Source organism: Loxodonta africana, chromosome 2, assembly GCF_030014295.1.
Source record: "Loxodonta africana isolate mLoxAfr1 chromosome 2, mLoxAfr1.hap2, whole genome shotgun sequence".
In the NCBI taxonomy this organism is placed as follows: domain Eukaryota; kingdom Metazoa; phylum Chordata; class Mammalia; order Proboscidea; family Elephantidae; genus Loxodonta; species Loxodonta africana.
The window spans coordinates 143715901-143743637 of record NC_087343.1 but is presented as its reverse complement, the minus strand read 5'-3'; the positions used below and the strand labels follow the sequence as shown (position 1 = coordinate 143743637).

The window sequence follows — 27737 nt, the reverse complement described above, 5'->3', positions numbered from 1 at the left end:
TCCCATCCCCCCTCCAGACAGAAGATGCCAACACAGTCTCAAGTGTCCACGAGACTGTAGTTTTGATTTGCATTTCTGTAATGGCTAATGATTGCAAGCATCTCCTTATGTATCCTCTTCGGTGAAGTGTCTGTTCATATCCTTTGTCTGTTTTTAAATTGGATTATTTGTCTTTTTGTTATTGAGGTATTGAAGTGTTTTATAGATTTTAGAGAATAAACCCTTGTTGGATATGTCATAGCCAAAATTTTTTTCCCAGTCTGTAGGTTCTCTTTTTACTCTTTTGGTGAAGTCTTTTGATGAGCATAAGTGTTTCCAGTTATCTAGCATATCTTCTCGTGTTTGTGAATTATTAGTTATGGTTTGTATTGAATTTATGCCAAGTATTAGGGCCACTAGCATTGTCCTTATTTTTCCTTCCATGATCTTTGTCGTTTTAGATTTTATATTTAGGTCTTTGATCCATTCTGAGTTAGTTTCTGTGTATGGTGTGAGGTATGGGTCCTGTTCCATTTTTTTTTTTTTTTACTGATGGACACCCAGTTTTGCCAGCACCATCTTCCTCATTTAATGGACTTTGGGCCCTTGTCAAAGATCAGCTGCCCATAGGTGGATGGATTTACATCTGGATTCTTGATTCTGTACCGTTGGTCTATTTGTGTGTCATTTTACCAGTTCCAGGCAGTTTGGATTACTGTGGCCGAGATCAGGTAGTAGAAGGCCTCCAACTTTGTTCTTTTTCTTCAATAATGCTTTGCTTATCTGGGTCCTCTTTTCTTCCCATATAAAGTTGATGATTAGTTATTCCATCTCGTTAAAGAATGCTATTGGTATTTGGATTGAAATTACATCATATCGTAGATCGCTTTGGGTAGGATTCACATTTTCACAACATTGAGTCTTCCTATCCATGAGCATGGTATGTTTTTCCATTTATGTAGGTCTCTTTGGGTTTCTTGCAATAGTGTTTTGTAGTTTTATTTGTACAGGAATTTTACATCCTTGGTTAAATTTATTGCTAAGTATTTTAACTTTTTAGGGGCTATTTTAAATGGTATTGTTTTCTTGATTTCCTTTTTGAAGTTCTCTTTATTGGTGTATAGGAATACATCTGACTTCTGTATCTTGATCTTGTATCCTGCTATTCTGCAGACTCTTTCTATTAGTTCCAGTAGTTCTCTTGTGGAATCTTTGGGGTTCTCTATGTATAGGATCATATCATCTGCAAATAGGGATAGTTTTACTTCTCTCTTTTCAATTTGGATCACCTTTATTTATTTTTCTTGACTTATTGCTCTAGCTAGGACTAGAAGGCGAAGAAAAAGTAGGGTCACTGTCAAGATGTGCCTCAAATTCCTTGGCAGTCAACCATAAACAATGGGCAAGGTCAGGACAAATGTGGCTTCCCAGAATACCTTATTTCCCCTATTTTAGGTACCTAACCCATATTAACCCGTATTAACTCATTTACTTTTCCCAACTCTAAGAAGTAGTCATTACTATGATTTCCATTTTACAGATGAGGCAAGTAAAGCATAGAAAGGTTAACTAATTTGCATGAAATTACTGAACCAGTAATGGCAAAACTGGCTCTACAGGCTGCACTTTCATCAAAACATATAGCATTGTATATTATAGTAATTTTATATATGCAAAGACCTAAGCATGAGAAGTTTTTTTCTGGAGTTACCCCCTCCTGAAATTCACAGATCACAATGGATGTGCATGTCTATATTTCTTTCCTTTAGTCAAGGTGTCATGCATTGCTGAACAACCGTTTCATTCAGAAAACACAGAAAAATACATATTTATATGTATCCTGGAGTTTTCAACACTAATTTTCCTGAAATACACACTATTCCCACTTATCTTGCCTCCCCTCATTGTTCTTCCTCCCTCTGAATCAAAGCAGCTTTCTCTTTAATGTATGTATCAACTAACATGAGCAAAGAAAGCAAGCAAAACAAAGCAAAGCAGAACAGAAATCCTAAGAAACTCTAAATTACTATGCCAAACATATTGAAGTCTTGTTCACAGCTAAGTGGCACCGCCATCCTCTTTTTGCTCTAGACGCTTATAGGCTACACTGGAAGAGCATTGTGTTTATAACACAGGCACTTCCAAAGGACATGGAATTTGTAAAAGGGAAGTGCTGAGTGACACTCCTTCAAAAATTGAAGTGAAGAAAATGCAACAACAACAAAAAAAGGAAAGCATTTTAGAATTGGTGGAGATCTTAGTTCTTAGAGCTCAGAAATAATTATACAGCTAGAAAAAAATGTTAGAAATCAGCTACTGCAACGCTGAGTCTTCTGGAGGAAAAGAATGCAGACTGGAAAAGTTAGCTGATGTGCTAGAAAGTAGCACAGTGGGATTAGGACACAAATGTCCTGATTCCTACACATAAATTATTCATACTGAGCAAAGAAGACTAAGACTAGGGTAGCCTCACCATGTCTTTTCGTGTTCTCAGATAGAAATTGCTGTGGTTCTCTCTTTGTACAACCTCTTCTAAGATTCTCCACCATGGGAAAAGCAGGCTGATTCACTGAGAAGCAGCTTCATGGAGCCCAAGACCCACCAGACTTTGGAGCCAGACCACTGGATAGTCTAACGACTTCATCATCTACCAGTCCATCATCTTAGGAAAATGACTTATGTCTCCAGCTTCAGTTTCCTGGGACTAAAATTGGGCATGATAAGACCCACTATATAGGAATGGCTATAAGAATTTGAGAATATTGAGGAATCTTATAGGAATTTGGGGAATAACTGTCTGACACAGTAGGTGCTCAAAAATGAGATCTATTATTAACAGCATATGTTTGTCTCTAACTGATTTATCTGTTGACGGCCTTCCTAATTTTTCATTTCTAAACTCACTGCACATGTAAGGAATCTAAGTACATAACACAACTACAAGTGTGTGCTAGCTGAAAAACTGATCATGAAATGTTTCAAACGTACAGACAAATATGGAAAATAATAGACCATCACCTATGTGTGTATCCATTAAAAATATAGTGCTGTTTTATATGTTTTTAAGCTTTATGTAAAGGGTATCAGATTGTCCATATTATTCCGTATTGTCCATATTTGCTGCCCCCAGCATTATGTTTTTGAAGTTTATCCATGTTGATCTAGTTAGTAATTTTAAATGTTCTATAATATTTGATTGTATGAACATGCCATAACATATTTATGCATTCTCCTATTGATGGATATTTAGGTTGTTTCCTGTTTTTCAGTATTACAAAATATGGCAATAAATACCCTCCTCACACATGGCTTTTCGAGTATCTGTGGGAACGCATCTCTAGGGCTTCACAAGATGTGCCCATCTTCAACATTGCCAAATCATGTTCCACAGTGGTTGCTGTGATAGTGTTTTGTTGTTGGTGTTGTTTTTCACTTTTTTTTTTTAAAGGATTGTTCATTATTGAGATGTAATTCAGAAACCACAAGATTTACCCACTGAAGCATACAATTCAATGGTTTTTAGTACATTCAGAGTGTGTAATCATCACCACAATATAATTGAGGACATTTTCATGTGATAGTGTTTTATTTATAAACATACTTAAGAAGTCTGTAAAGCTCGTTACGTGTCCTGCTCAATGTATAAGTGGAAATCCCCTGGAAGGAGCTAGTTTGTAGAGATTTCCTGGTTTAAAACCTGTTGTTTGAGTGGGTAGCCAAAAAGAACATTCCTAATGAGCTTGTGAAACTGCTTACATGGTTACTGTTATTTGCTAATAAAAGCACCACTATTTATTCACCTCAGAGTAAAATGACTCAGAACTAACTCATATTTGACAAGAATGGGAGGAGCATTATGCCAAATTAAGGAGTTATTTTCCTCCAGAACAAGTCTTGCTCATGCCAGAAAGGAAGAGGTGTGAACGGGTACAGACGTTGGAGTAAACAGTTGTGAGAGCCAGTCTACTGGCAAAGGAGAAGAAAGAGCATCCATGTTTTCTTTCATTCCCCCGACAAGCTAACTTACTCAGTTTTGGGGGAAATAATTTTCACGCTCAGAGTTTTTAATTGATGGCACTTTGAAGTACTACTTACCATAACTCAAATAATGTTTTAATTGACAGTAAGGATTGCAAAATATGATCTAGAATAAAAATTTATATAAAGATATTGTCTTATCCAGCCACTAATGTTCAAAACCTAATAAAATTTCTACTTGGAATCTCATAAGGAACATTAGATCTATATCAACCATCTATAAATCCTATATTAGTTCATTCCTTTGAGTCACTGGCTTAAGAATGTCAGTTTTCACATGCTGTGTTTCAATTTATCAAGGGCTTGGTATCTATCTGAAATATCCTTCTTGCCCCTCAGACAACTTTGCAAGTACAGAGGGTACAGTTATGTTCTGTGGCAGCCCAGCTGGTACTGTAAGACAGGGCAATGTGAGACTGTGAAGAGGAGGAAAGGCATACATACAGTGCTGACTTCCCAGGGCAAACACACTAAATCCTATCTCACCAGCAACACAGTCATAGAAATAGATCCTCACAAGCCATAGGCCAACCCCACCCTGGCCACATGTCAACAAGCCTTACCTAAAGTGGGAAACAGTGTTACTCGACACTGAAGTATGACATGTAGTTTCCTACCCTGCCCTGAGATGATTCTCCTAAATTGGGTATTTATACTGTTGTTGTTTGGTGCTGTCAAGTCAGTTCCAACTCATAGCGACCCTATGCACAACAGAACGAACACTGCCCAGTCCTGAGCCATCTTTACAATTGTTGTTATGCTTGAGCTCATTGTTGCAGACACTGTGTCAATCCACCTCGTTGAGGGTCTTCCTCTTTTCTGCTGACCCTGTACTCTGCCAAGCATGATGTCCTTCTCCAGGGACTGATCCCTCCTGACAACATGTCCAAAGTATGTAAGACCCAGTTTCACCATCCTTGCCTCTGAGGAGCATTCTGAATGTACTTCTTCTAAGACAGATTTGTTCATTCTTTTGGCAGTCCACCGCATATTCGATATTCTTCACCAGAATTCAACACCAGAATTCAAAGGCGTCAATTCTTCTTCTGTCTTCCTTTTTCATTGTCCAGATTTCACATACATACGATGTGATTGAAAATACCATGGCTTGGGTCAGGCGCACATTAGTCTTCAAGGTGACATCTTCGCTCTTCAACACTTCAAAGAGGTCCTATGCAGCAGATTTACGCAATGCAATGCGTCTTGGTTTCTTGACTGCTGCTTCCGTGGCTGTTGATTGTGGATCCAAGTAAAATGAAATCCTTGACAACTTCAATCTTTTCTCCATGTATCATGATATTGCTCATTGGTCCAGTTGTGAGGATTTTTGTTTGCTTTATGTTGAGGTGCAATCCATACTGAAGGCTGTGGTCTTTGATCTTCATTAGAAAGTGCTTCAAGTCCTCTTCACTTTCAGCAAGCAAGGTTGTGTCATCTGCATAACGCAGGTTGTTAATGAGTCATCCTCCAATCCTGATGCCCCATTCTTCTTCATATAGTCCACCTTCTGGGATTATTTGTTCAGCATACAGATTAAATAGGTATGGTGAAAGAATACAACCCTGACGCACACCTTTCCTGACTTTAAACCAATCAGTATCCCCTTGTTCTGTACAAAAAACCACCTCTTGATCTCTGTAAAGGTTCCTCATGAGCACAATTAAGTGTTCTGGAATTCTCATTCTTCACAATGTTATCCATAGTTTGTTATGATCTACAGAGTTGAATGCCTTTGCAAAGTCAATAAAACACAGGTAAACATCCTTCTGGTATTCTCTGCTTTCAGCCAGGATCCATCTGATATCAGCAAGGATATCCCTGGTTCCACATCCTCTTCTGAAACCAGCCTGAATTTCTGGCAGTTCCCTGTCGATATAATGTTGCAGCCGTTTTTGAATGATCTTCAGCAAAATTTTGCTTGCGTGCAATATTAATGGTATATTGTTCTATAATTTCCACATTCGGTTGGGTCACCTTTCTTGAGAATAGGCATAAATATGGATCTTTTCCAGTCAGTTGGCCAGGAAGCTGTTTTCCATATTTCTTGGCATAGATGAGTGAGCTCCTCCAGTGCTACATCTGTTTGTTGAAACATCTCAATTGATATTCCATCAATTCCTGGAGCCTTGTTTTTTGTCAATGCAGAGCAGCTTGGACTTCTTCCTTCAGTACCATCAGTTCCTGATCATATGCCACCTCTTGAAATGCTTGAACATCGACTAATTCTTTTTGTATAATGACTCTGTGTATTCCTTCCATCTTCTTTTGATGGTTCCTGCATCATTTAATATTTTCCCCATGGAATCCTTCACTATTGCAACTTGAGGCTTGAATTTTTTCTTCAGTTCTTTCAGCTTGAGAAACACCGAGCGTGTTCTTCCCTTTTGGTTTTCCACCTCCAGCTCTTTGCACATGTCATTATAATACTTTGTCTCCTCTAGACGCCCTTTGAAATCTTCTGTTCAGTTCTTTTACTTCATCAATTTTCCCTTTTGCTTTAGCTGCTCGACGTTCGAGAGCAAGTTTCAGAGTGTCCTTTGACATCCATCTTGGTTTCTTCTTTCTTTCCTGTCTTTTCAATGACCTCTTGCTTTCTTCATGTATGGCGTCCTTGATGTCATTCCACAACTCGTCTGGTCTTCAGTCACGAGCGTTGAATGTATCAAATCTATTCTTCATATGGTCTCTAAATTCAGGTGGGATATACTCAAGGTCATATTTTGGTTCTTGTGGACTTGCTCTGATTTTCTTCAGTATCAGCTTGAACTTGCGTATGAGCAATTGATGGTCTGTTCCACAGTTGGCCCCTGGCCTTGTTCTGACTGATGATATTGAGCTTTTCCATCGTCTCTTTCCACAGATGTAGTCAATTTGATTTCTGTGTGTTCCATCTGGTGAGGTCCATGTGTATAGTCACCGTTTATGTTGGTGAAAGAAGGTATTTGCAATGAAGAAGTCATTGGTCTTGCAAAATTCTATCATTCAATCTCCAGCATTGTTTCTATCACCAAGGCCGTATTTTCCAACTACTGATCCTTCTTTATTTATACTGAGACCCTCTAAATCCTTGGCACAATGAGCCCGTGAAAGTGCTTTTCTACTTTGACTTCTTTCTTACAGAGTTCTCTGCGAGCTGTGAGATGGTTTGGCAAAGTCTTGTCTGCGTATGAATTTAGTACTCACTACTCTGAGATGAAGTGTTTGAGCTTTTTTAAGCTTTGAAATAATCCCCACAATCAGCAACCAGGATTGGGATTTAGGGATGAACTGTAGTAGATGGGAATACAGAGGGAACTGCTCTCTGTAACTAGTTGTGTCACCCCCTACACAGCGAGGCCTGAGGTCTAAAGGAGGTTTGGCCCACCCCAAGGCCCAGCTAATGCCTTTGGATCTCCACAGGTGAAGGACACCAGACTGAAGTGGAAAACAGCCATGACTTGCACCAGAAAGGATTAACCCCTGCAAGCAAGTGGTTGAATTTTGGGTAGAAACCAAGAAAAGAAAGGAGAAAATAGATTAATGTTTATCTCACTGTGGCCCACCCATCTTCCCTCAAGGAGGTGCATTCTAACTGAACTTTACACAGCCTGTATTCCCAGGTAAGGCAAAATCATCTGAGAGTGCTGAGCCCCAGAAAAAGGCTGAGTTAAATGGATTTTCTGCCTTCAAAATCAAATGTACACAAAACCCAGATAAGAATTCACTACTTCTGAGTGTATGGAGCAACAAAAGAGAGTCGAAGGTTTCCACATGGAAACCATTCCCCTGAACTCTCAGACTCTGCGTTCCTGTTTTTCTAGTTTATGACCAATTTCTTGTTAGAGTCATGGGGCCACGCTCTTGCATCCTGTCCTCCCTGCCACTGGCTCCCTGCATACCCACACCCACCAACCCAGCTCATGCATCTTTTGCTGATCAGGGGCTTCTCTCACTCTTCAGTGCCGTGGTGGGACCTGCCCTGCGTAAGACTGGGCTATGTGAGACTGTGAAAACAAGGCCCAACATCTTTCTTTTCCTTTGTTTAAAGTCAACTCCCTCCAAAGAGACGCAAGTTTCCTAGAATGGGGTTGTGGGTAGTTATAAACTTGTACTTGCCCTCCCACTCAACCAATGTTGCAGATTAAATGTGTGCAGGTAACAATAAAGGCAGCTGCGTGTGAGGCACTAATTGAGTGCTTCACATGTATTATCTCATTTAGTTCTCACAATAACCTTTTCAGGCAGGTATCACTATTATTATCTTTATTGTTAGATGAGGACGCTGAGACACAGAAAGGTTAAGTGTCTTGCTTAAGATCACAATTACAGAGGACAGAGCTGCAATCCAAATCCAGGAAATCTGACTCCATGAATCCCTGGGTGGCTCAAATGGTTAAGCATTCGACGGCTCAAATCCACCCAGAGATACCTCAGAAGAAATGCCTGGTTATCTACTTCTGAAAGATCACAGCCACTGAAAACCCTATACAGTACAGTTTTACTGTGATACATATGGGTCACTATTATAGATTGAATTATGTCCTCAAAAAATATGTGTCACCTTGGCTAGGCCATGATTCCCAGTATGTGTGATTGTCCACCATTTTGTTATCTGATATAAATCTCCTAAGTGTTGTAAATCCTCTCTCTCTGATGTTAATGAGATGGGATTATTGGCAGTTAATGAGGCAGGACGCAATCTACAAGACCAGTTGTGCCTTAAGCCAATCTCTTTCAAGATAGAAAAGAGAGAAGTGAGCAGAGAGACAGGGGGACCTCATACCACCAAGAAAGTAGCACCAGAAGTAGAGCACGTCCTTTGGACCCAGAGTTCCTGTGAGCAGAATCTCCTAGACCGGGGGAAGATTGATGACAAGAGCCAACAGAAAGAAAAGCCTTCCCCTGGAGCTGGCGCCCTGAATTTAGACTTCTAGCCTACTAAACTGTGAGAGAATAAATTTCTCTTCGTTAAATTTCTTGTGGTGTTTCTGTTATAGCAGCACTAGATGACTAAGACAGTTGCCATGAGTTGGAATTGACTCAATGGCAATTGGTTTTTGTTTTGTTTTTGGAGTCTGGCTCCACAGCAGTAGCACTGGGCAAGGAGGTTTCAGTGGAAGGAGGCCACCCTGGGTACAGGTAGAGGGAATTTAAAAATAATAATAAAACCAACTGTAAGTCAAACTACAAGTTGGCTTTGTATTATCACCAGGTATCAACAATTTTAAATAATGCAAGGGTAAAAATTTTTTTTCTCCACTGGGCAGACCACTACCATCATCTTATCATGCTGGACACTGTCATGTCTGTACGTGGGGCCTGCACTGTAGCAGCCGTGCTACAACTCTGAGGGGAACTCAACTGAAACACTGAGGATGGCAGAGCAAGAAGATGGGGGAAAACCTGGGTTTTTAATGACCCTTTGAGCCACCATACCTTGGGTGACGTATTCAATTAGATAACAAATTTACCTTGTGGTTTAGGCCATGTGACATTGAGTTTCTGTTTCTTACAGCTGAAAGCATCCTAACCCATACATAAGGCACAGCTCAGATTCTTTTATGTGCAGCGTCAGATGGGCATTAATGCCCAAAGAGTACTACTCAGAGTGGAAACTCCCCAACTTGTGGCACCTTTTCCCAGGATTTCTCCATGTTTATGTATCTATATCTATACATGTGGACATATATATATATACACACACATCACAGCACTAAGTCCACACCTTTACCTCTTTTCATCCTCAGTTTTGCTATTTTGATAATACCTTGTTACAATTCTTAATTTCAACATATAGTTATTCAGCATTATTCAGTTTCTTCATCATGAAAAAGTACTAAATCTAAATCAGGTGAGACCTTGTGCCTGATGCTCTATGAAGGAGTACAGGTTGATCCTTCTTTTCAAAACCCTTTTCCATAATCTTCACTGGAAACCAGGCAGTGGTGGTTCAATGGTAAGATTCTTGCCTTCCATGTGGGAAACCCAGGTTCAATTTCCAGCCAATGCGCCTCACGCACAGCCACCGCTCATTTGTCAGTGGAGGCCTGCATGTTGCTATAATGCCGAATAAGTTTCAGAGAACTTCTGGACTAAGAAGAAAGGCCAGGTGATCTACTAATCTTCCCTGGAGTTAGAAATCAAGCTTAGTCAAGGATAAAGAACAAAGACATTTATTTTAAAAATACCATCCATCATCAATTGCTCCAAGTTCGGTGGGCATGAAGGGTGGGTGGTTAATGTTTCACTAGTACATGAAATTTGAGATACAGGAAACATTATGGCAAACAAACAAACAAAAATACTTATTATTTAAAACTGAAAAAGAAAAGTGAGTAGTAAGACACTATGATAGACAGAGACTTTAGGTCAAGATAATGTCACCATGCAATGAAAACAATCTTCTCCTTTAATAAGTCTTAATAGAGTACAAGGTTTGACTTGTAGGATTATTGGAAAATGTTCTCCATGGAACATTTAGACTCATGGCTCTTCATGTGACCAGACCCCATACTCAAACCAAAACCAAACCCACTGCCATTGAGTTTATTCTGACCCTATAGGACAGAGTAGAACTTCCCCATACAGTTTCCAAGGAGCAGCTGGTGGACTCAAACTGCTGACTTTTTGGTTAACAGCCGTAGCTCTTAACCACTGCATCACCAGGGCTCCAAACTGAACCCTTTGGGGATAAAGAGAAGTGGGGATAGGGAGAAAAAAAAAATTAGGCAGAATGTCTTTATTCAAAGGTCTCTATAAAAATGTATTTTTAAAAACCTGAGTAAGCACGTATTATTATTCTTTTCTGCTACTAGAAAAGTATAATAGACAGGATTTAAAACAAATTAAGTTGTAAACATATAAAATTATTCTTTAATTATAAGTATATATAAAGCTCCTGCAGCTATTATACTATATGTCACATTATAAAATGCTATCTTTTCCACCTGATCCCTTTTCTGGTTCCTAGTTTTTCACATTCTGGGAGTGGACAAAGGTTCTTGCATCCATCAATCCAACCCTTTCATTTCACAGATAAAGGAAAGGAAGTGGCTTGCCTACAGTCACACTCGTCCTCCATGGCAGAGATTGGACTAGAACCAGGTCTCCCGACTCCCCATGGGGTGTTTTTCCAGTTACAACATAATGTGACTCACACTCCACCCTGTCCCCAATTTGTGCTTGATATTGCTCCTTTAATATCAGATGGACACAATCATACACCTTTCAGAAGCTCTGCAAATAAAGCCTTAGTTACAGATAATGACTAAGTTGGAACACTCCAGGCTCCAGGGGACATCTCAACACCAATCCATGGAGTCTAACCACCATACGATCAAATGGACTGCTAATCAATGGTGGACTCCAAATGTGCAAATTCCAGCAGAAAGGAAACATTTTTGACTAGATTCTTTTAGGAAGTTTCATCGTGCTCATGTCTACTTTTTATTTCACATACATCAGCACTCAACACTCTAAATCTTCTTTTCCTGCAATCCATATTTCTGGGTGACAATAACGGGAATGTTTTATTATAACATTTGTAAAAACTGCCTCAGAAGAGAAGGTGGTAAGATCTCTTGGGAACATTTTCTTCTGTGTCCTTTGAGAAGAACAAAACTCAGAAAATGGAAGCATTTTTAAATGTCTATCACATATGTTTCTGTCCAGGGTTCAATACAAGAAGTATCAATTGAGAATACTCTTTGTCATATCCATAAACTAGGAAAACCATAAAAGTTCTTGAAACTTTGATAATCTTGAGTTTATCAAGTCATCAAAATGTACTGCATTTCTATAGCAACTGGAGTCTTAAAAGCCAGAAGCCACCTAAGATAAACAATTGATCTCTATTTGCCTGGAGCAGTAGAAGAAGGATACCCAAGAATTGGAGAAAGCAATGGACTGCAGGTCTAGCTGCTTTCATGAATTACTACCTCTTCTGCCACGAGACCAGAAGAAATGGTTGGTGCCGGGCTACCACTACTAAACATTTTGATCAAGGACCCAATAGATGGCTCCTGATCAAAAGGAAGAAAAATGTGGAACAGAACATCAAATTCTTACAGAAAACAGACTTACTACATCCACTGAGACTGGGGAAACCCCTGAATCTATTGTCTGGAAATAATCTTTATACCTTGAGCCAAAAATACCCCATGAAGTCATCTGTAAACAAAGCAACAGTTTAGCTCAATTAATAAAGAATGCCAGCCTTGAACATTGTACTCTTTTAAAGAATTATCTGTATAATAGCAAATTGACAACAGTAACTCTAAAGCACGGAGAAGAACTTTAAGGGGCAAAGAGAGTAAAAGTTAATGATGGTGAAAAAATATGGGTAGAGATAGTGAGAATGGTAACACAATGTGACAATTGTAACCAATGGCACTGATCTGTACATAGAGAAATTTTTGAGTACGTGCATGTTTTGTTGTATATATTTTCTCCAAAAATAAAAATTTAGTTAAAAAAGTACTACATTTCCGTAGGTTGTCCTGCAGAAATTTCTTTCCTTTGTGCCGTTGGTTTCTGTAAGAATAAGGCTCTCTTTTATTTAAAAATTTCATAGAAATCCCTTTCTTAAGTGAAGACAAGTCATTTATTTTACAAGACCCAGCCATGTGTTATGAGTTTTGTCTCAGTCAATAAATTGCCTTCCTGCTGTATTTCTTGTCTCTTGCCATATAGTTTTTTGTGTCTTATATACAGACTCCTGAAAAATTCTTTCTACTTGAGTATGAAAGCCACGACTTCCTTCCTCTAGGGCATTGATGGTTCGCAGAGCAAAGGGAGTCCTTTCTCGGGGAAGGGAATTGTTTAGGGGCCGCATGGGTATAACAGAGTTGTATTTGTGCTGCCTGTTGACAGAGTTCATTAGGGAAGAATAGAACTGGAACTTACACCAGGTATCTCTCAAAAAGTTTTCAGTCAACAATAAGATTGTCCATGCAGACCCATTTACAGCATCATCTAAATTCTGTAAATGCTGTTTGCCACATGGCATCTCAGCAAAGATTATTCCAGGTTTGACACCAAAGTCATCTTGTAGCAGATTCTGGACCCTGAGGGCTTCATTTATGTCGCTTTCCGCATGCAGTATTACAAATTTGAAGAACACCTCTTCTTCTGCTTCCTCTTCAGGCATCTCTTCCACTCTCTCCTGCTCTCCTGCTGGCTTCTCTGTTGTACAGATATGCTCAGCCCGATCACGTAGGGGGAGTTTGTCTGATTTCTTGGACTCTGACTCATGACGTCTTGGACTTGTATCCACAATGTGGCTTTTACCCAAAGAGAGAGAAAGAGGGCAGGGATCTATTTTAGACTTCCCAGTACCCATTATAAATATTCAAGTAAGAAGTGTAGAGCTTTATTTATTCCTCAGCACCTCTTTTCATTCTAAAAAAAAAGAAATAACAAAGCAAATGAATATTATAAATTTAATCAAAACATTAAAAATGAGTGGTGGATGGGGGCCAAGATGGCTGACTAGGTAGATGCTACCTCCGATCCCTCTTGCAACAAAGGCTCGGAAAAACAAGTGAATCGATCACATACATGACAATCTACGAACCCTGACCATCAAACACAGATCTAAAGAGTTGACCTGAGTGACAGAGACCGAGAATGAACAACCACGGGGAAGCAGCGACTGTTTTCAGAGCCTGGAGCCAGTGTCCCAGTCAGGAAACCCCGGCGCCGGGCTTTGGACTGGGAGCAGGGGAGCAGAGCGCAGCATCCCGAGAGGGCGCAAACATGGGGCGCAACCCTAGCCCCCTGAACTGACCTCAGGGGAAGCCCAGCCAGTGCACACAGGCAGCGCAGCAACGCGGCTGACAAGAGGAGAAGTCACCGGGAGGCAGCAACTGGTTTTGGAGCTGGGAGTGCTGCGTCCCAGCCGGGGAACCTTGGCACTGGGCTTTGGACTGGGAGCGGAGGAACTAACCATGGCTTCTGAGACAGCGCAAGCACGGGACGTGGGCCTGACCCTCGGGGGCACTCTCTACCCAGCCAGCACACACAGTCGAGAAGCCCCTCTGGAATGTCAGATAAAACAGTCATCCCAAGCAAGATAAGTAACTTTGTCTATATTCCCGGGTGCTACTCTCTCCTATTTATCTGAACTCTCCCCTCCCCTTCCCAGGCGGCTTCATTAACATTGGAATTTCCTGAGCCAGAGAGTAAACTGCCCTGCGGTTTTTCCTTCTTTCTTTTCCTCCTTTTTTGGTCTTTTCCTAACCCATTCTCCTGGCCTGAGAGAAGCAACTACAAAACACCCAGGGACCAAAAATCCTTCCCTAATTGGACTAAAAACACAGAACAAGCTCCACCCAAGCATATGTGATCCACAGACTAGGGCTTTCATCCCTACAGGGAACAAGGTGGCTATTATAATGCAAAGGCACTTCTGATAGGGATCTGTCTGCAATTGTTTTAGCAGATTTACTGGAAAGGCAAGTTTCCCAGGTCTGATATCTCTGTGTATTCAACAGCGCCCTCACTGACCCACAACAGGGAGCTGAGGGCTGAAGCTCCCCCCAGACCACCTAGCCTCCTGCCTTAGGGGTCTAAGGAGGGTGACACCTACCAATCTGTAGAGGTACTTGCATTGGGGACCTAAGGTACAGCTGCAGAGCCCACCTACCAAGGTACTTTAGGAATAGAGACACACCTACCTTACTGACACTTGGGGGAAACCTGTCAGCATCCTGCCCCCCGCCCCCCGGAGAGTGAACCCCAGCTGCTACTGGAATCTGGTGCACACAACTATCACACTACTTCTCTAGATGGATAGGTGACAGTCTGCATCACACACTTGATGACCTAAAATCAGATTCTACTCAAGAATAGTGAATGGATTCAGGCTTATATATCTGGTAACAGCCCAAACCAACTGGTAATAGGACATAAGTGAGTCAAGGGCTACAACAATCACGACAGCGCAATCTCGTAGCCCATCCAAGTATATTGAAAGAAAACAAAACAAAATAAGACTCAGTGAGCAAATATAGAATAAATCACTACAATGTCTTAGTGATGGCTCGGAGACAGCAGTCAATATCAAACCACATAAAGAAGCAGACCATGACTGCTTCTACAACCCCCCAAACTAAAGAATCAAAATCTTTCCCAAATGAAGATACAATCCTGGAATTGCCAGATACAGAATATAAAAAACTAATTTACAGAATGCTTCAAGACATCAGGGATGACCTCAGAAATGAAATAAGGCAATCTACAGAAAAAGCCAAGGAACACACTGATAAAGCAGTTAAAGAACTCAAAAAGATTATTCAAGAACATAGTGGAAAAATTAATAAGTTGCAAGAATCCATAGACAGACAGCATTCAGAAATCCAAAAGATTAACAATAAAATCACAGAATTAGACAACGCAATAGGAAGTCAGAGGAACAGACTCGAGCAATTAGAATGCAAAGTGGGAAATCTGGAGGACCAGGGAATTAACACCAATATAGCTGAAAAAAAATCAGATAAAAGAATTAAAAAAAAAATGAAGAAACCCTAAGAATCCTGTGGGACTCTATCAAGAAGAATAACTTGCGTGTGATTGGAGTCCCAGAACAGGGAGGGAGGACAGAAAACACAGAGAGAATAGTTGAAGATCTGTTGGCAGAAAACTTCCCTGACATCATGAAAGATGAAAGGATATCTATCCAAGATGCTCATGGAACCCCATTTAAGATTGATCCAAAAAGAAAATCACCAAGACATATTATCATCAAACTTGCCAAAACCAAAGATAAAGAGAAAATTTTAAAAGCAGCCAGGGATAAAAGAAAGGTCTCCTACAATGGAGAATCAATAAGAATAAGTTCAGACTACTCAGCAGAAACCATGCAGGCAAGAAGGCAATGAGATGACATATACAGAGCACTGAAGGAGAAGAACTGCCAGCCAAGGATCATATATCCAGCAAAACTCTCTCTGAAATATGAAGGCGAAATTAAGACATTTACAGATAAACATAAGCTTAGAGAATTTGCAAAAACCAAACCAAAGCTACAAGAAATACTAAAGGAAACTGGTCAGAAAACCAATAATATCAGATACCAGCACAACACAAGGTCACAGAACAGAGCATCCTGATATCAACTCAAATAGGGAAATCACAAAAACAAATTAAGATTAATTTAAATAAAAAAAAAAACACTCAAAACAGGGAATCATTGAAGTCAATATGTAAAAGATCACAATAATCAAAAAGGGGGACTATGCCATATGGAGAGGGATACAAGGCAATATAGGACAATACAAGTGAGGTTTCTACTTAGAAAAATAGGGGTAAATATTAAGGTAACCACAAAGAGGTATAACAACTCCATAACTCAAAATAAAAACCAAGAAAAACGTAACGACTCCACGAACATAAAGTCAAATACTATGAAAATGAGGAACACACAATCTACAAAGAAAAACATCTCAGCACAAAAAAGTATGTGGAAAAATGAAATTGTCAACAACACACATAAAAAGGCATCAAAATGACAGCACTAAACACATACTTATCTATAGTTACGCTGAATGTAAATGGACTAAACACACCAATAAAGAGAGAGTCTCAGACTGGATAAAGAAACACAATCCATCAATATGCTGCCTACAAGAGACACACCTTAGACTTAGAGACACAAACAAACTAAAACTCAAAGGATGGAAAAAAATATATCAAGCAAACAATAAGCAAAAAAGAAGAGGAGTAGCAATATTAATTTCTGACAAAATAGACTTTAGACTTAAATCCACCACAAAGGATAAAGAAGGACACTACATAATGATAAAAGGGACAATTGACCAGGAAGACATAACCATATTAAATATTTATGCACCCAATGACAGGGCTGCAAGATACATAAAACAAACTTTAACAGAACTGAAAAGTGAGATAGACACCTCCACAATTATAGTAGGAGACTTCAACACACCACTTTCGGAGAAGGACAGGACATCCAGTAAGAAGCTCAATAGAGACACGAAAGACTTAATTGCAACAATCAACCAACTTGACCTCATTGACTTATACAGAACTCTCCACCCAACTGCTGCAAAGTATACTATTTTTATAGCGCACATGGAACATTCTCTAGAATAGACCACATATTAGGTCATAAAACAAACCTCTGCAGAATCCAAAACATCGAAATATTACAAAGCATCTTCTCAGACCATAAGGCCATAAAAGTGGAAATCAATAACAGAAGAATTAGGGAAAAGAAATCAAATAGTTGGAAACTGAACAATACCCTGCTGAAAAAAGACTGCGTTATAGAAGACATTAAGGAGGGAATAAAGAAATTCATAGAATGCAAGGAGAACGAAAATACTTCCTATCAAAACCTCTGGGACACAGCAAAAGCGGTGATCAGAGGCCAATTTATATCGATAAATGCACACATACAAAAAGAAGAAAGAGCCAAAATCAGAGAACTGTCCTGACAACTTAAACAAATAGAAAGTGAGCAACAAAAGAATCCATCAGGCACCAGAAGAAAACAAATAATAAAAATTAGAGCTGAACTAAATGAATTAAAAAAAATTAGAGAACAGAAAAACAATTGAAAGAATTAACAAAGCCAAAAGCTGGTTCTTTGAAAAAATTAACAAAATTGATAAACCATTGGCTAGACTGACTAAAGAAATACAGGAAAGGAAACAAATAACCCAAATAAGAAACGAGATGGGCCACATCACAACAGACCCAACTGAAATTAAAAGAATCATATCAGATTATTACGAAAAATTGTACTCTAACAAATTTGCAAACCTAGAAGAAATGGATGAATTCCTGGAAAAACACTACCTACCTAAACTAACACATTCAGAAGTAGAACAACTAAATAGACCCATAACAAAAAAAGAGATTGAAAAGGTAATCAAAAAACTCCCAACAAAAAAAAGCCCTGGCCTGGACGGCTTTACTGCAGAGTTCTACCAAACTTTCAGAGAAGAGTTAACATCACTACTGCTAAAGGTATTTCAAAGCATAGAAAATGACGGAATACTGCATAACTCTTTCTATGAAGCCACCATCTCCCTGATACCAAAACCAGGTAAAGACATCACAGAAAAAGAAAATTACAGACCTATATCCTTCATGAACGTAGATGCAAAACTCCTGAACAAAATTCTAGCCAATAGAATTCAACAACACATCAAAAAAATAATCCACCATGACCAAGTGGGATTTATACCAGGTATGCAAGGCTGGTTTAATATTAGAAAAACCATTAATGTAATCCACCACATAAATAAAACAAAAGACAAAAACCACAGGATCTTATCAATTGATGCAGAAAAGGCATTTGACAAAGTCCAACACCCATTTATGATAAAAACTCTTACCAAAATAGGAATTGAAGGAAAATTCCTCAACATAATAAAGGGCATCTATAAGCCAACAGCCAACATCACTCTAAATGGAGAGAGCCTGAAAGCATTTCCCTTGAGAACAGGAACCAGATAAAGATGCCCTTTATAACCGCTCTTATTCAACATTGTGCTAGAGGTCCTATCCAGAGCAATTAGGCTAGACAAAGAAATAAAGGGCATCCGGATTGGTAAAGAGGAGGTAAAATTATCTCTATGTGCAGATGACATGATCTTATACACAGAAAACCCTAAGGAATCCTCCAGAAAACTACTGAAACTAATAGAAGAGTTTGGCAGAGTCTCAGGTTATAAGATAAACATACAAAAATCACTTGGATTCCTCTACATCGACAAAAAGAACATTGAAGAGGAAATCACCAAGTCAATACCATTCACAGTAGTCCCCAAGAAGATAAAATACTTAGGAATAAATCTTACCAAAGATATAAAAGACCTATATAAAGAAAACCACAAAGTACTACTACAAGAAACTAAAAAGGACCTACTTAAGTGGAAAAACATACCTTGCTCATGGATAGGAAGACTTAACATAGTAAAAATGTCTATTCTACCAAAAGCCATCTATACATTTAACGCACTTCCGATCCAAATTCCAATGACATTTTTTAATGTGATGGAGAAACAAATCACCAACTTTATATGGAAGGGAAAGAAGCCTCGGATAAGCAAAGCATTACTGAAAAAGAAGAAGAAAGTGGGAGGCCTCACTCTACCTGATTTCAGAACCCGTTATACAGCCACAGTAGTCAAAACAGCCTGGTACTGGTACAACAACAGGCACATAGACCAATGGAACAGAATTGAGAACCCAGATATAAATCCATCCACATACGAGCAGCTGATATTTGACAAAGGCCCAGTGTCAGTTAATTGGGGAAAAGATAGTCTTTTTAACAAATGGTGCTGGCATAACTGGATATCCATTTGCAAAAAAATGAAACAGGACCCATACCTCACACCATGCACAAAAACTAACTCCGAGTGGATCAAAGTCCTAAACATAAAGACTAAAACAAGAAAGATCATGGAAGAAAAAATAGGGACAACATTAGGAGCCCTAATAGAAGGCATAAACAGAATACAAAACATTACCAAAAATGACGAAGAGAAACCAGATAACTGGGAGCTTCTAAAAATCAAACACCTATGCTCATGTAAAGACTTCACCAAAAGAGTAAAAAGACCACCTACAGACTGGGAAAGAATTTTCAGCTATGACATCTCCGACCAGCCCCTGATCTCTAAAATCTATATGATTCTGTCAAAACTCAACCACAAAAAGACAAACAACCCAATCAAGAAGTGGGCAAAGGATATGAACACACACTTCACTAAAGAAGATATTCAGGCAGCTAACAGATACATGAGAAAATGCTCTCGATCATTAGCCATTAGAGAAATGCAAATTAAAACTACAATGAGATTCCATCTCACTCCAACAAGGCTGGCATTAATCCAAAAAACACAAAATAATAAATGTTGGAGAGGCTGCGGAGAGATTGGAAGTCTTATACACTGCTGGTGGGAATGTAAAATGGTACAACCACTTTGGAAATCTATCTGGTGTTTTCTTAAAAAGTTAGAAATAGAACTACCATACAACCCAGAAATCCCACTCCTTGGAATATACCCTAGAGAAATAAGAGCCTTCACACAAACAGATATATGCACACCCATGTTTATTGTATCTCTGTTTACAATAGCAAAAAGCTGGAAGCAACCAAGGTGTCCATCAATGGATGAATGGTTAAATAAATTGTGGTATATTCACACAATGGAATACTACACATCGATAAAGAACAGTGACGAATCTGTGAAACATTTCATAACATGGAGGATCCTGGAAGGCATTATGCTGAGTGAAATTAGTCAGAGGCAAAAGGACAAATATTGTATAAGACCACTATTATAAGACCTTGAGAAATAGTATAAACTGAGAAGAACACATACTTTTGTGGTTACGAGGTGGGGAGGGAGGGCTGGTGGGAGAGGGTTATTTACTGATTAGTTAGTAGATAAGAACTGCTTTAGGTGAAGGGAAGGACAATACTCAATACACGGAAGGTCAGCTCAACTGGACTGGACCAAAAGCAAAGAAGTTTCCGGGATAAACTGAATGCTTCAAAGGTCAGCGGAGCAAGGGCGGGGGTTTGGGGAACATGGTTTAAGGGGACTTCTAAGTCAATTGGCATAATAATTCTACTATGAAAACATTCTGCGTCCCACTTTGAAATGCGGTGTCTGGGGTCTTAAATGTTAACAAGCGGCCATCTAAGATGCATCAATTGGTCTTAACCCATCTGGATCAAAGGAGAAGGAAGAACACCAACGTCACACGATAACTATGAGCCCAAGAGACAGAAAGGGCCACACGAACCAGAGACTTACATCATCCTGAGACCAGAAGAACTAGATGGTGCCTGGCCACAACCGATGACTGCCCTGACAGGGAGCACAACAGAGAACCCCTGAGGGAGCAGGAGATCAGTGGGATGCAGACCCCAAATTCTCATAAAAAGACCAGACTTAATGGTCTGACTGAGACTAGAGGAATCCTGGAGGTCATGGTCCCCAGATCTTCTGTTGGCCCAGGACAGGAACCATTCCCGAAGACAACTCATCAGACATGGAAGGGACTGGACAGTGGGTAGGAGAGAGATGCTGATGAGGAGTGAGCTACTTGTATGAGGTGGACACTTGAGACTGTGTTGGCATCTCCTGTCCGGAGGAGAGATGGGAGGGTAGAGAGGGTTAGAAACTGGCAAAATTATCACAAAAGGAGAGACTGGAAGGGCTGACTCATTAGGGGGAGAGTAAGTGGGAGTATGGAGTAAGGTGTATATAAGCTTATATGTGACAGACTGACTTGATTTGTAAACGTTCACTTAAAGCTCAATAAAAATTATTAAAACAAAACAAAAACAAACAAAAAAAATGAGTGGTGATGGTTGTACAACATGGTGTAGTTAATGCTACTGAATTGTACATGTAAAAATAGTTGAAATGTTCTGTTACCTATATTTTATATCATAAAAGTTAAAAAAAGAAAAGACATTAAAAACGGAAACTTCCATTTAACCTGAAAAGTTCAAACACAGTATAATACACACACACACACACACACAAAAATACATAGGTCCTAAGAAAGAAATACCACATAGATCACTGGAAAACTAAATTACTTGTCTTTTGTGAGCCTCACAAGGGCTACCACAGGCAGTCAAGGGTCAGTTAAACAGGAGGTCTGTTTAATATAACAGGAGATATTTGGAAAATTTAAATGTTATTATATTAACAGTATATACCTCCAGATTAAAATATTTTGGTATTTTAGTGGAAATGTGCCATAACACTTATTCCATGTGAAGTTTAAATCCAATTTGTCCATTATCTAATGATCATGTAGACTAGAAAGGAGAAACCCGAAGAAACGGAACATTCAAATAGCAAATACAATATTTATTTTTGTGGAAAATGCAAATACAAAACCGAATATGAATATCTCAAAGATGGCTGACAGCAGCTCTACTGACTCAGCATAAAGAGATCTGAAATGTCAAATGAGATGATATCCAGGAGTCACTGGTTCAGACCTTGTTTGTATGGGGTCAGGCAGCGTTGGCTAGGTGGCTAACGAAGAAGAAATTGTAATAAGGGTGTGTGAAAACTAAAGAATATCTTTTTCCAGCTAATCCTGGAAATACTGAAGAAAATATACTTTACTCACTTAGGGAAAAATTAATATTTCAGTTTGGAAGTGAAATCTGAAACAAAAACTTGTGATTTTCTTCAATGAAATCAACAAAGAATGATTATATCTGTACTCACTCATCATTTTATTTTAAATTTTTTAAATCGAGAGTGGAAGATTTAGATCAGTAAAGTACTCATGTAAATCTAATTTAAATAACCCTTCAGAAAATGTTAACAATGTCACCAATAATACATCCTGTTACCCCTGCCCCCCCCCTCAACAAAAGCCTGTGGCCATTGAGTTGATCCCAACCCGGGTGACCCATGTGTGTCAGAGTAGCAATATACTCTATGTGGTTTTCATCTTATGGAATTAGATCTCCAGGCCTTTCTTCCGTGGTGCCACTGGGTGGATTCAAACTGCCAACCTTTCCATTAGTAACCCAGCACAAACGATTTGTACCACCCAGGGAACCTTATCCACCAAACGAGCAGTTTTTGGGGGGGGTCTTTTTATCAAAAGTCAGAAAATTTAGAAAAAAATAAATATAGGTTCCATATTTTCAAATATAGCTCTATATGTCTGTATTTTAGAGTATTTTTTATGAGCAAAGACCAGAGTTAAAGAAGAAATAATTATCTTTTTTTTTTTTTTATAACCACTGTTTAAAAATGGCATATTGCATTGTGAAAATCTGCTGCAAAATAGCTTTTTAATGTGTTAAAAAGCAAAGATGTCACTTTGAGGACTAAGGTTTGCCTGACCCAGGCCATAGTATTTTCAACTGCCTCGTATGCATGCAAAAGCTGTATAATGAATAAGGAACACTGAAGAAGAATTGATGCCTTTGATCCCACTTTGGAGAGTGGCGTCTGGGGTCTTCAATGCTAGCAAGCAGCCCTCTAAGATGCATCAGTTGGTCTCAATCCACGTGGAGCAAAGGAGAATGAAGAATACCAAAAACACAAGGTAATTATGAGTGCAAGAGACAGAAAGGGCCACATAAACCAGAGACTACTTTTCTTTTACATCAGCCTGAGACCAGAAGAACTAGATGGTGCCTGGCTACAACTGTTGACTGCCCTGGCAGGGAATACAACAGAGAACCCCTGAGGGTGCAGGAGACTAGTGGGATGCAGGCCTCAAATTCTTGTAAAAAGACCAGACTTAATGGTCTGACTGATACTAGAAAGACTCCAGAGGTTATGGTCCCCAGACCTTCTGTCAGCCCAAGACAGGAACCATTCTCAAAGCCAACTCTTCTGACAGGGACTGGACTGGACCATGGGATAGAAAATGATACTGGTGAGAAATGAGCTTCTTGGATCAAGTAGACACATGAGACTATGTGGGCAGCTCCTGTCTGGAGGGGAGATAAGAGGGCAGACGGGGTCAGAAGCTGGACGAATGGACAGGAAAATAGAGAGTGGAGGGAAGGAATGAATTAGGGGAGAGCAACTAGGAGTATTAGCAAGGTGTATATAAATTTTTCTATGAGAGACTGACTTAGAAAAAAAAAGAGTGCTTTACGAGAACATAAAGTTGTGCTGTGCTGAAGGAAGTAGGTGGTAGGGGTGGGACACAAAAGGAATAGGAAAGCATACTTCCTTCCACACTGCATGCCTTTCTTCTATTCTAGTAAAGAACTCTTTATTGATGGGTTATTGAGTCCTCCACCCCCATCAGGAACAGCCAGCACCAGGGTTAAAACATTTAGATTTCATCTCCTTCCCCTCAGCTAAATCGGAGAAGGAGACCAAGGGTGGCAGCTGGGGAAAGGACATGAGGTTCACAGGAATTGAAATGTGTGTGTTTCTATACAATTCCTACTTACATTTTTTAGAAAAGATAATGGTTGAAATGCCTAACGCCTATCAAAAGGTTTATATTGAGGAGGCGGAGCCAAGATGGCAGATTAGGCAGAGGCTACCTCGGATCCCTCTTACAACAAAGACACGGAAAAACAAGTGAATCGATCACATACATAACAATCTACGAACCCTGAACAACAAACACAGATTTAGAGATGGAGAACGAACTAATACGGGGAAGCAGCGATTGTTTTCAGAGCCTGAAGCCAGGGTACCAGTCAGGTACGGCACAAGCACAGAGAGCTGCTCCACCCCTCTGAACTAACCCCGGGAGGGGGACCAGCCGGTTCTGCGGGCGGCGTGGGACGCAGCCGGTAGGAGAAGTCCCCGGGAGGCAGTGACTGGTCTTGGAACAAGGAGAGCAGCGTCCCAGCCGGGGAACCGTCCCGCCGGGATTTGGACTGGACGCAGGCGGCTTCATTAACATTCGAATAGCCTGAGCCAGAGGGAGAACTCTGATAGGGATCTGACTGCATTTTTTTTAGCGGATTTTCTGGAAAAACTAGTTTCCCAGTGATGGCTCGGAGACAACAATCCATATCAAACCACTTAAAGAAGCAGACCATGACAGCTTCTCCAACCCACCAAACAAAAGAATCAAAATCTTTCCCAAATGAAGATACAATCCTGGAATTATCAGATACAGAATATAAAAAACTAATTTACAGAATGCTTAAAGACATCACAAATGAAATAAGGCAAACTGCAGAAAAAGCCAAGGAACACACCGATAAAACTGTTGAAGAACTCAAAAAGATTATTCAAGAACATAGTGGAAAAATTAATAAGTTGCAAGAATCCATAGAGAGACAGCATGTAGAAATCCAAAAGATTAACAATAAAATTACAGAATTAGACAACGCAATAGGAAGTCAGAGGAGCAGACTCGAGCAATTAGAATGCAGACTGGGACATTTGGAGGACCAGGGAATCAACACCAACATAGCTGAAAAAAAATCAGATAAAAGAATTAAAAAAAAAGAAGAAACCCTAAGAATCATGTGGGACTCTATCAAGAAGGATAACCTGCGGGTGATTGGAGTCCCAGAACAGGGAGGGGGGACAGAAAACACAGAGAAAATAGTTGAAGAACTCCTGACACAAAACTTCCCTGACATCATGGAAGACGAAAGGATATCTATCCAAGATGCTCATCGAACCCCATTTAAGATTGATCCAAAAAGAAAAACTCCAAGACATATTATCATCAAACTCACCAAAACCAAAGATAAACAGAAAATTTTAAAAGCAGCCAGGGAGAAAAGAAAGGTTTCCTTCAAGGGAGAATCAATAAGAATAAGTTCAGTCTACTCAGCAGAAACCATGCAGGCAAGAAGGGAATGGGACGACATATACGGAACACTGAAGGAGAAAAACTGCCAGCCAAGGATCATATATCCAGCAAAACTCTCTCTGAAATATGAAGGTGAAATTAAGATATTTTCAGATAAACACAAGTTTAGAGAATTTGCAAAAACCAAACCCAAAGCTACAAGAAATACTAAAGGATATTGTTCGGTCAGAGAACCAATAATATCAGATATCAGCACAACACAAGGTCACAAAACAGAATGTCCTGATATCAACTCAAATAGGGAAATCACAAAAACAAACAAATTAAGATTAATTAAAAAAAAAATACACATAACAGGGAATTATGGAAGTCAATAGGTAAAAGATCACAATAATCAAAAAGAGGGACTAAATACAGGTGGCATAGAACTGCCATATGGAGAGTGATACAAGGCGATATAGAACAATACAAGTTAGGTTTTTACTTAGAAAAATAGGGGTAAATAATAAGGTAACCACAAAAAGGTATAACAACTCTATAACTCAAGATAAAAGCCAAGAAAAACGTAACGACTCAACTAACATAAAGTCAAACACTATGAAAATGAGGATCTCACAATTTACGAAGAAAAACGCCTCAGCACAAAAAAGTATGTGGAAAAATGAAATTGTCAACAACACACATAAAAAGATATCAAAATGACAGCACTAAAAACTTATTTATCTATAATTACGCTGAATGTAAATGGACTAAATGCACCAATAAAGAGACAGAGAGTCACAGACTGGATAAAGAAACACGATCCATCTATATGCTGCCTACAAGAGACACACCTTAGACTTAGAGACACAAACAAACTAAAACTCAAAGGATGGAAAAAAATATATCAAGCAAACAATAAGCAAAAAAGAAGAGGAGTAGCAATATTAATTTCTGACAAAATAGACTTTAGACTTAAATCCACCACAAAGGATAAAGAAGGACACTATATAATGATAAAAGGGACAATTGATCAGGAAGACATAACCATATTAAATATTTATGCACCCAATGACAGGGCTGCAAGATACATAAATCAAATTTTAACAGAATTGAAAAGTGAGATAGATACCTCCACAATTATAGTCGGAGACTTCAACACACCACTTTCGGAGAAGGACAGGACATCCAGTAAGAAGCTCAATAGAGACACGGAAAATCTAATTACAACAATCAACCAACTTGACCTCATTGACTTATACAGAACTCTCCACCCAACTGCTGCAAAATATACTTTTTTTTCTAGCGCACATGGAACATTCTCTAGAATAGACCACATATTAGGTCATAAAACAAAACTTTGCAAAGTCCAAAACATCGAAATATTACAAAGCATCTTCTCAGACCACAAGGCAATAAAACTTGAGATCAATAACAGAAAAACTGGGGAAAAGAAATCAAATACTTGGAAAATGAACAATACCCTCCTGAAAAAAGCCTGGGTTATAGAAGACATCAAGGAGGGAATAAGGAAATTCATAGAAAGCAACGAGAATGAAAATACTTCCTATCAAAACCTATGGGACACAGCAAAAGCAGTGCTCAGAGGCCAATTTATATCGATAAATGCACACATACAAAAAGAAGAAAGAGCCAAAATCAGAGAACCGTCCTGACAACTTGAACAAATAGAAACTGAGCAACAAAAGAATCCATCAGGCACCAGAAGAAAACAAATAATAAAAATTAGAGCTGAACTAAATGAATTAGAGAAGAGAAAAACAATTGAAAGAATTAACAAAGCCAAAAGCTGGTTCTTTGAAAAAATTAACAAAATTGATAAACCATTGGCTAGACTGACTAAAGAAATACAGGAAAGGAAACAAATAACCCAAATAAGAAACGAGAAGGACCACATCACAACAGAACCAAATGAAATTAAAAGAATCATTTCAGATTATTATGAAAAATTGTACTCTAACAAATTTGAAAACCTAGAAGAAATGGATGAATTCCTGGAAAAACACTATCTACCTAAACTAACACATTCAGAAGTAGAACAACTAAATAGATCCATAACAAAAAAAGAGATTGAAACGGTAATCAAAAAACTCCCAAGAAAAAAAAGCCCTGGCCCGGACGGCTTCACTGCAGAGTTCTACCAAACCTTCAGAGAAGAGTTAACACCACTACTTCTGAAGGTATTCCAAAGCATAGAAAATGACGGAATACTACCCAACTCATTCTATGAAGCCACCATCTCCCTGATACCAAAACCAGGTAAAGACATTACAAAAAAAGAAAATTATAGACCTATATCCCTGATGAACATAGATGCAAAAATCCTCAACAAAATTCTAGCCAATAGAATCCAACAACACATCAAAAAAATAATTCACCATGATCAAGTGGGATTTATACCAGGTATGCAAGGCTGGTTTAATATTAGAAAAACCATTAATGTAATCCATCACATAAATAAAACAAAAGAC

At 39.1% G+C, this 27737-nt stretch overlaps 1 protein-coding gene across 4 annotated transcripts in view; it reads right to left on the bottom strand.

Annotated features, from left to right (window-relative positions):
* Positions 1-500: 500 nt before the first annotated feature.
* The window catches only part of TICAM2 (TIR domain containing adaptor molecule 2), a 48531-nt gene continuing 21294 nt past the window's right edge, over positions 501-27737 (bottom strand). For all 4 annotated transcript variants that reach the window (XM_023548976.2, XM_064276135.1, XM_064276129.1 and 1 more), the window contains one exon: positions 501-13395. In XM_023548976.2, the coding sequence (XP_023404744.1) occupies positions 12638-13336 (699 nt within the window). In that variant the 5' untranslated portion in view covers positions 13337-13395 and the 3' untranslated portion in view covers positions 501-12637. The remainder of the gene's footprint in view (positions 13396-27737) is intronic.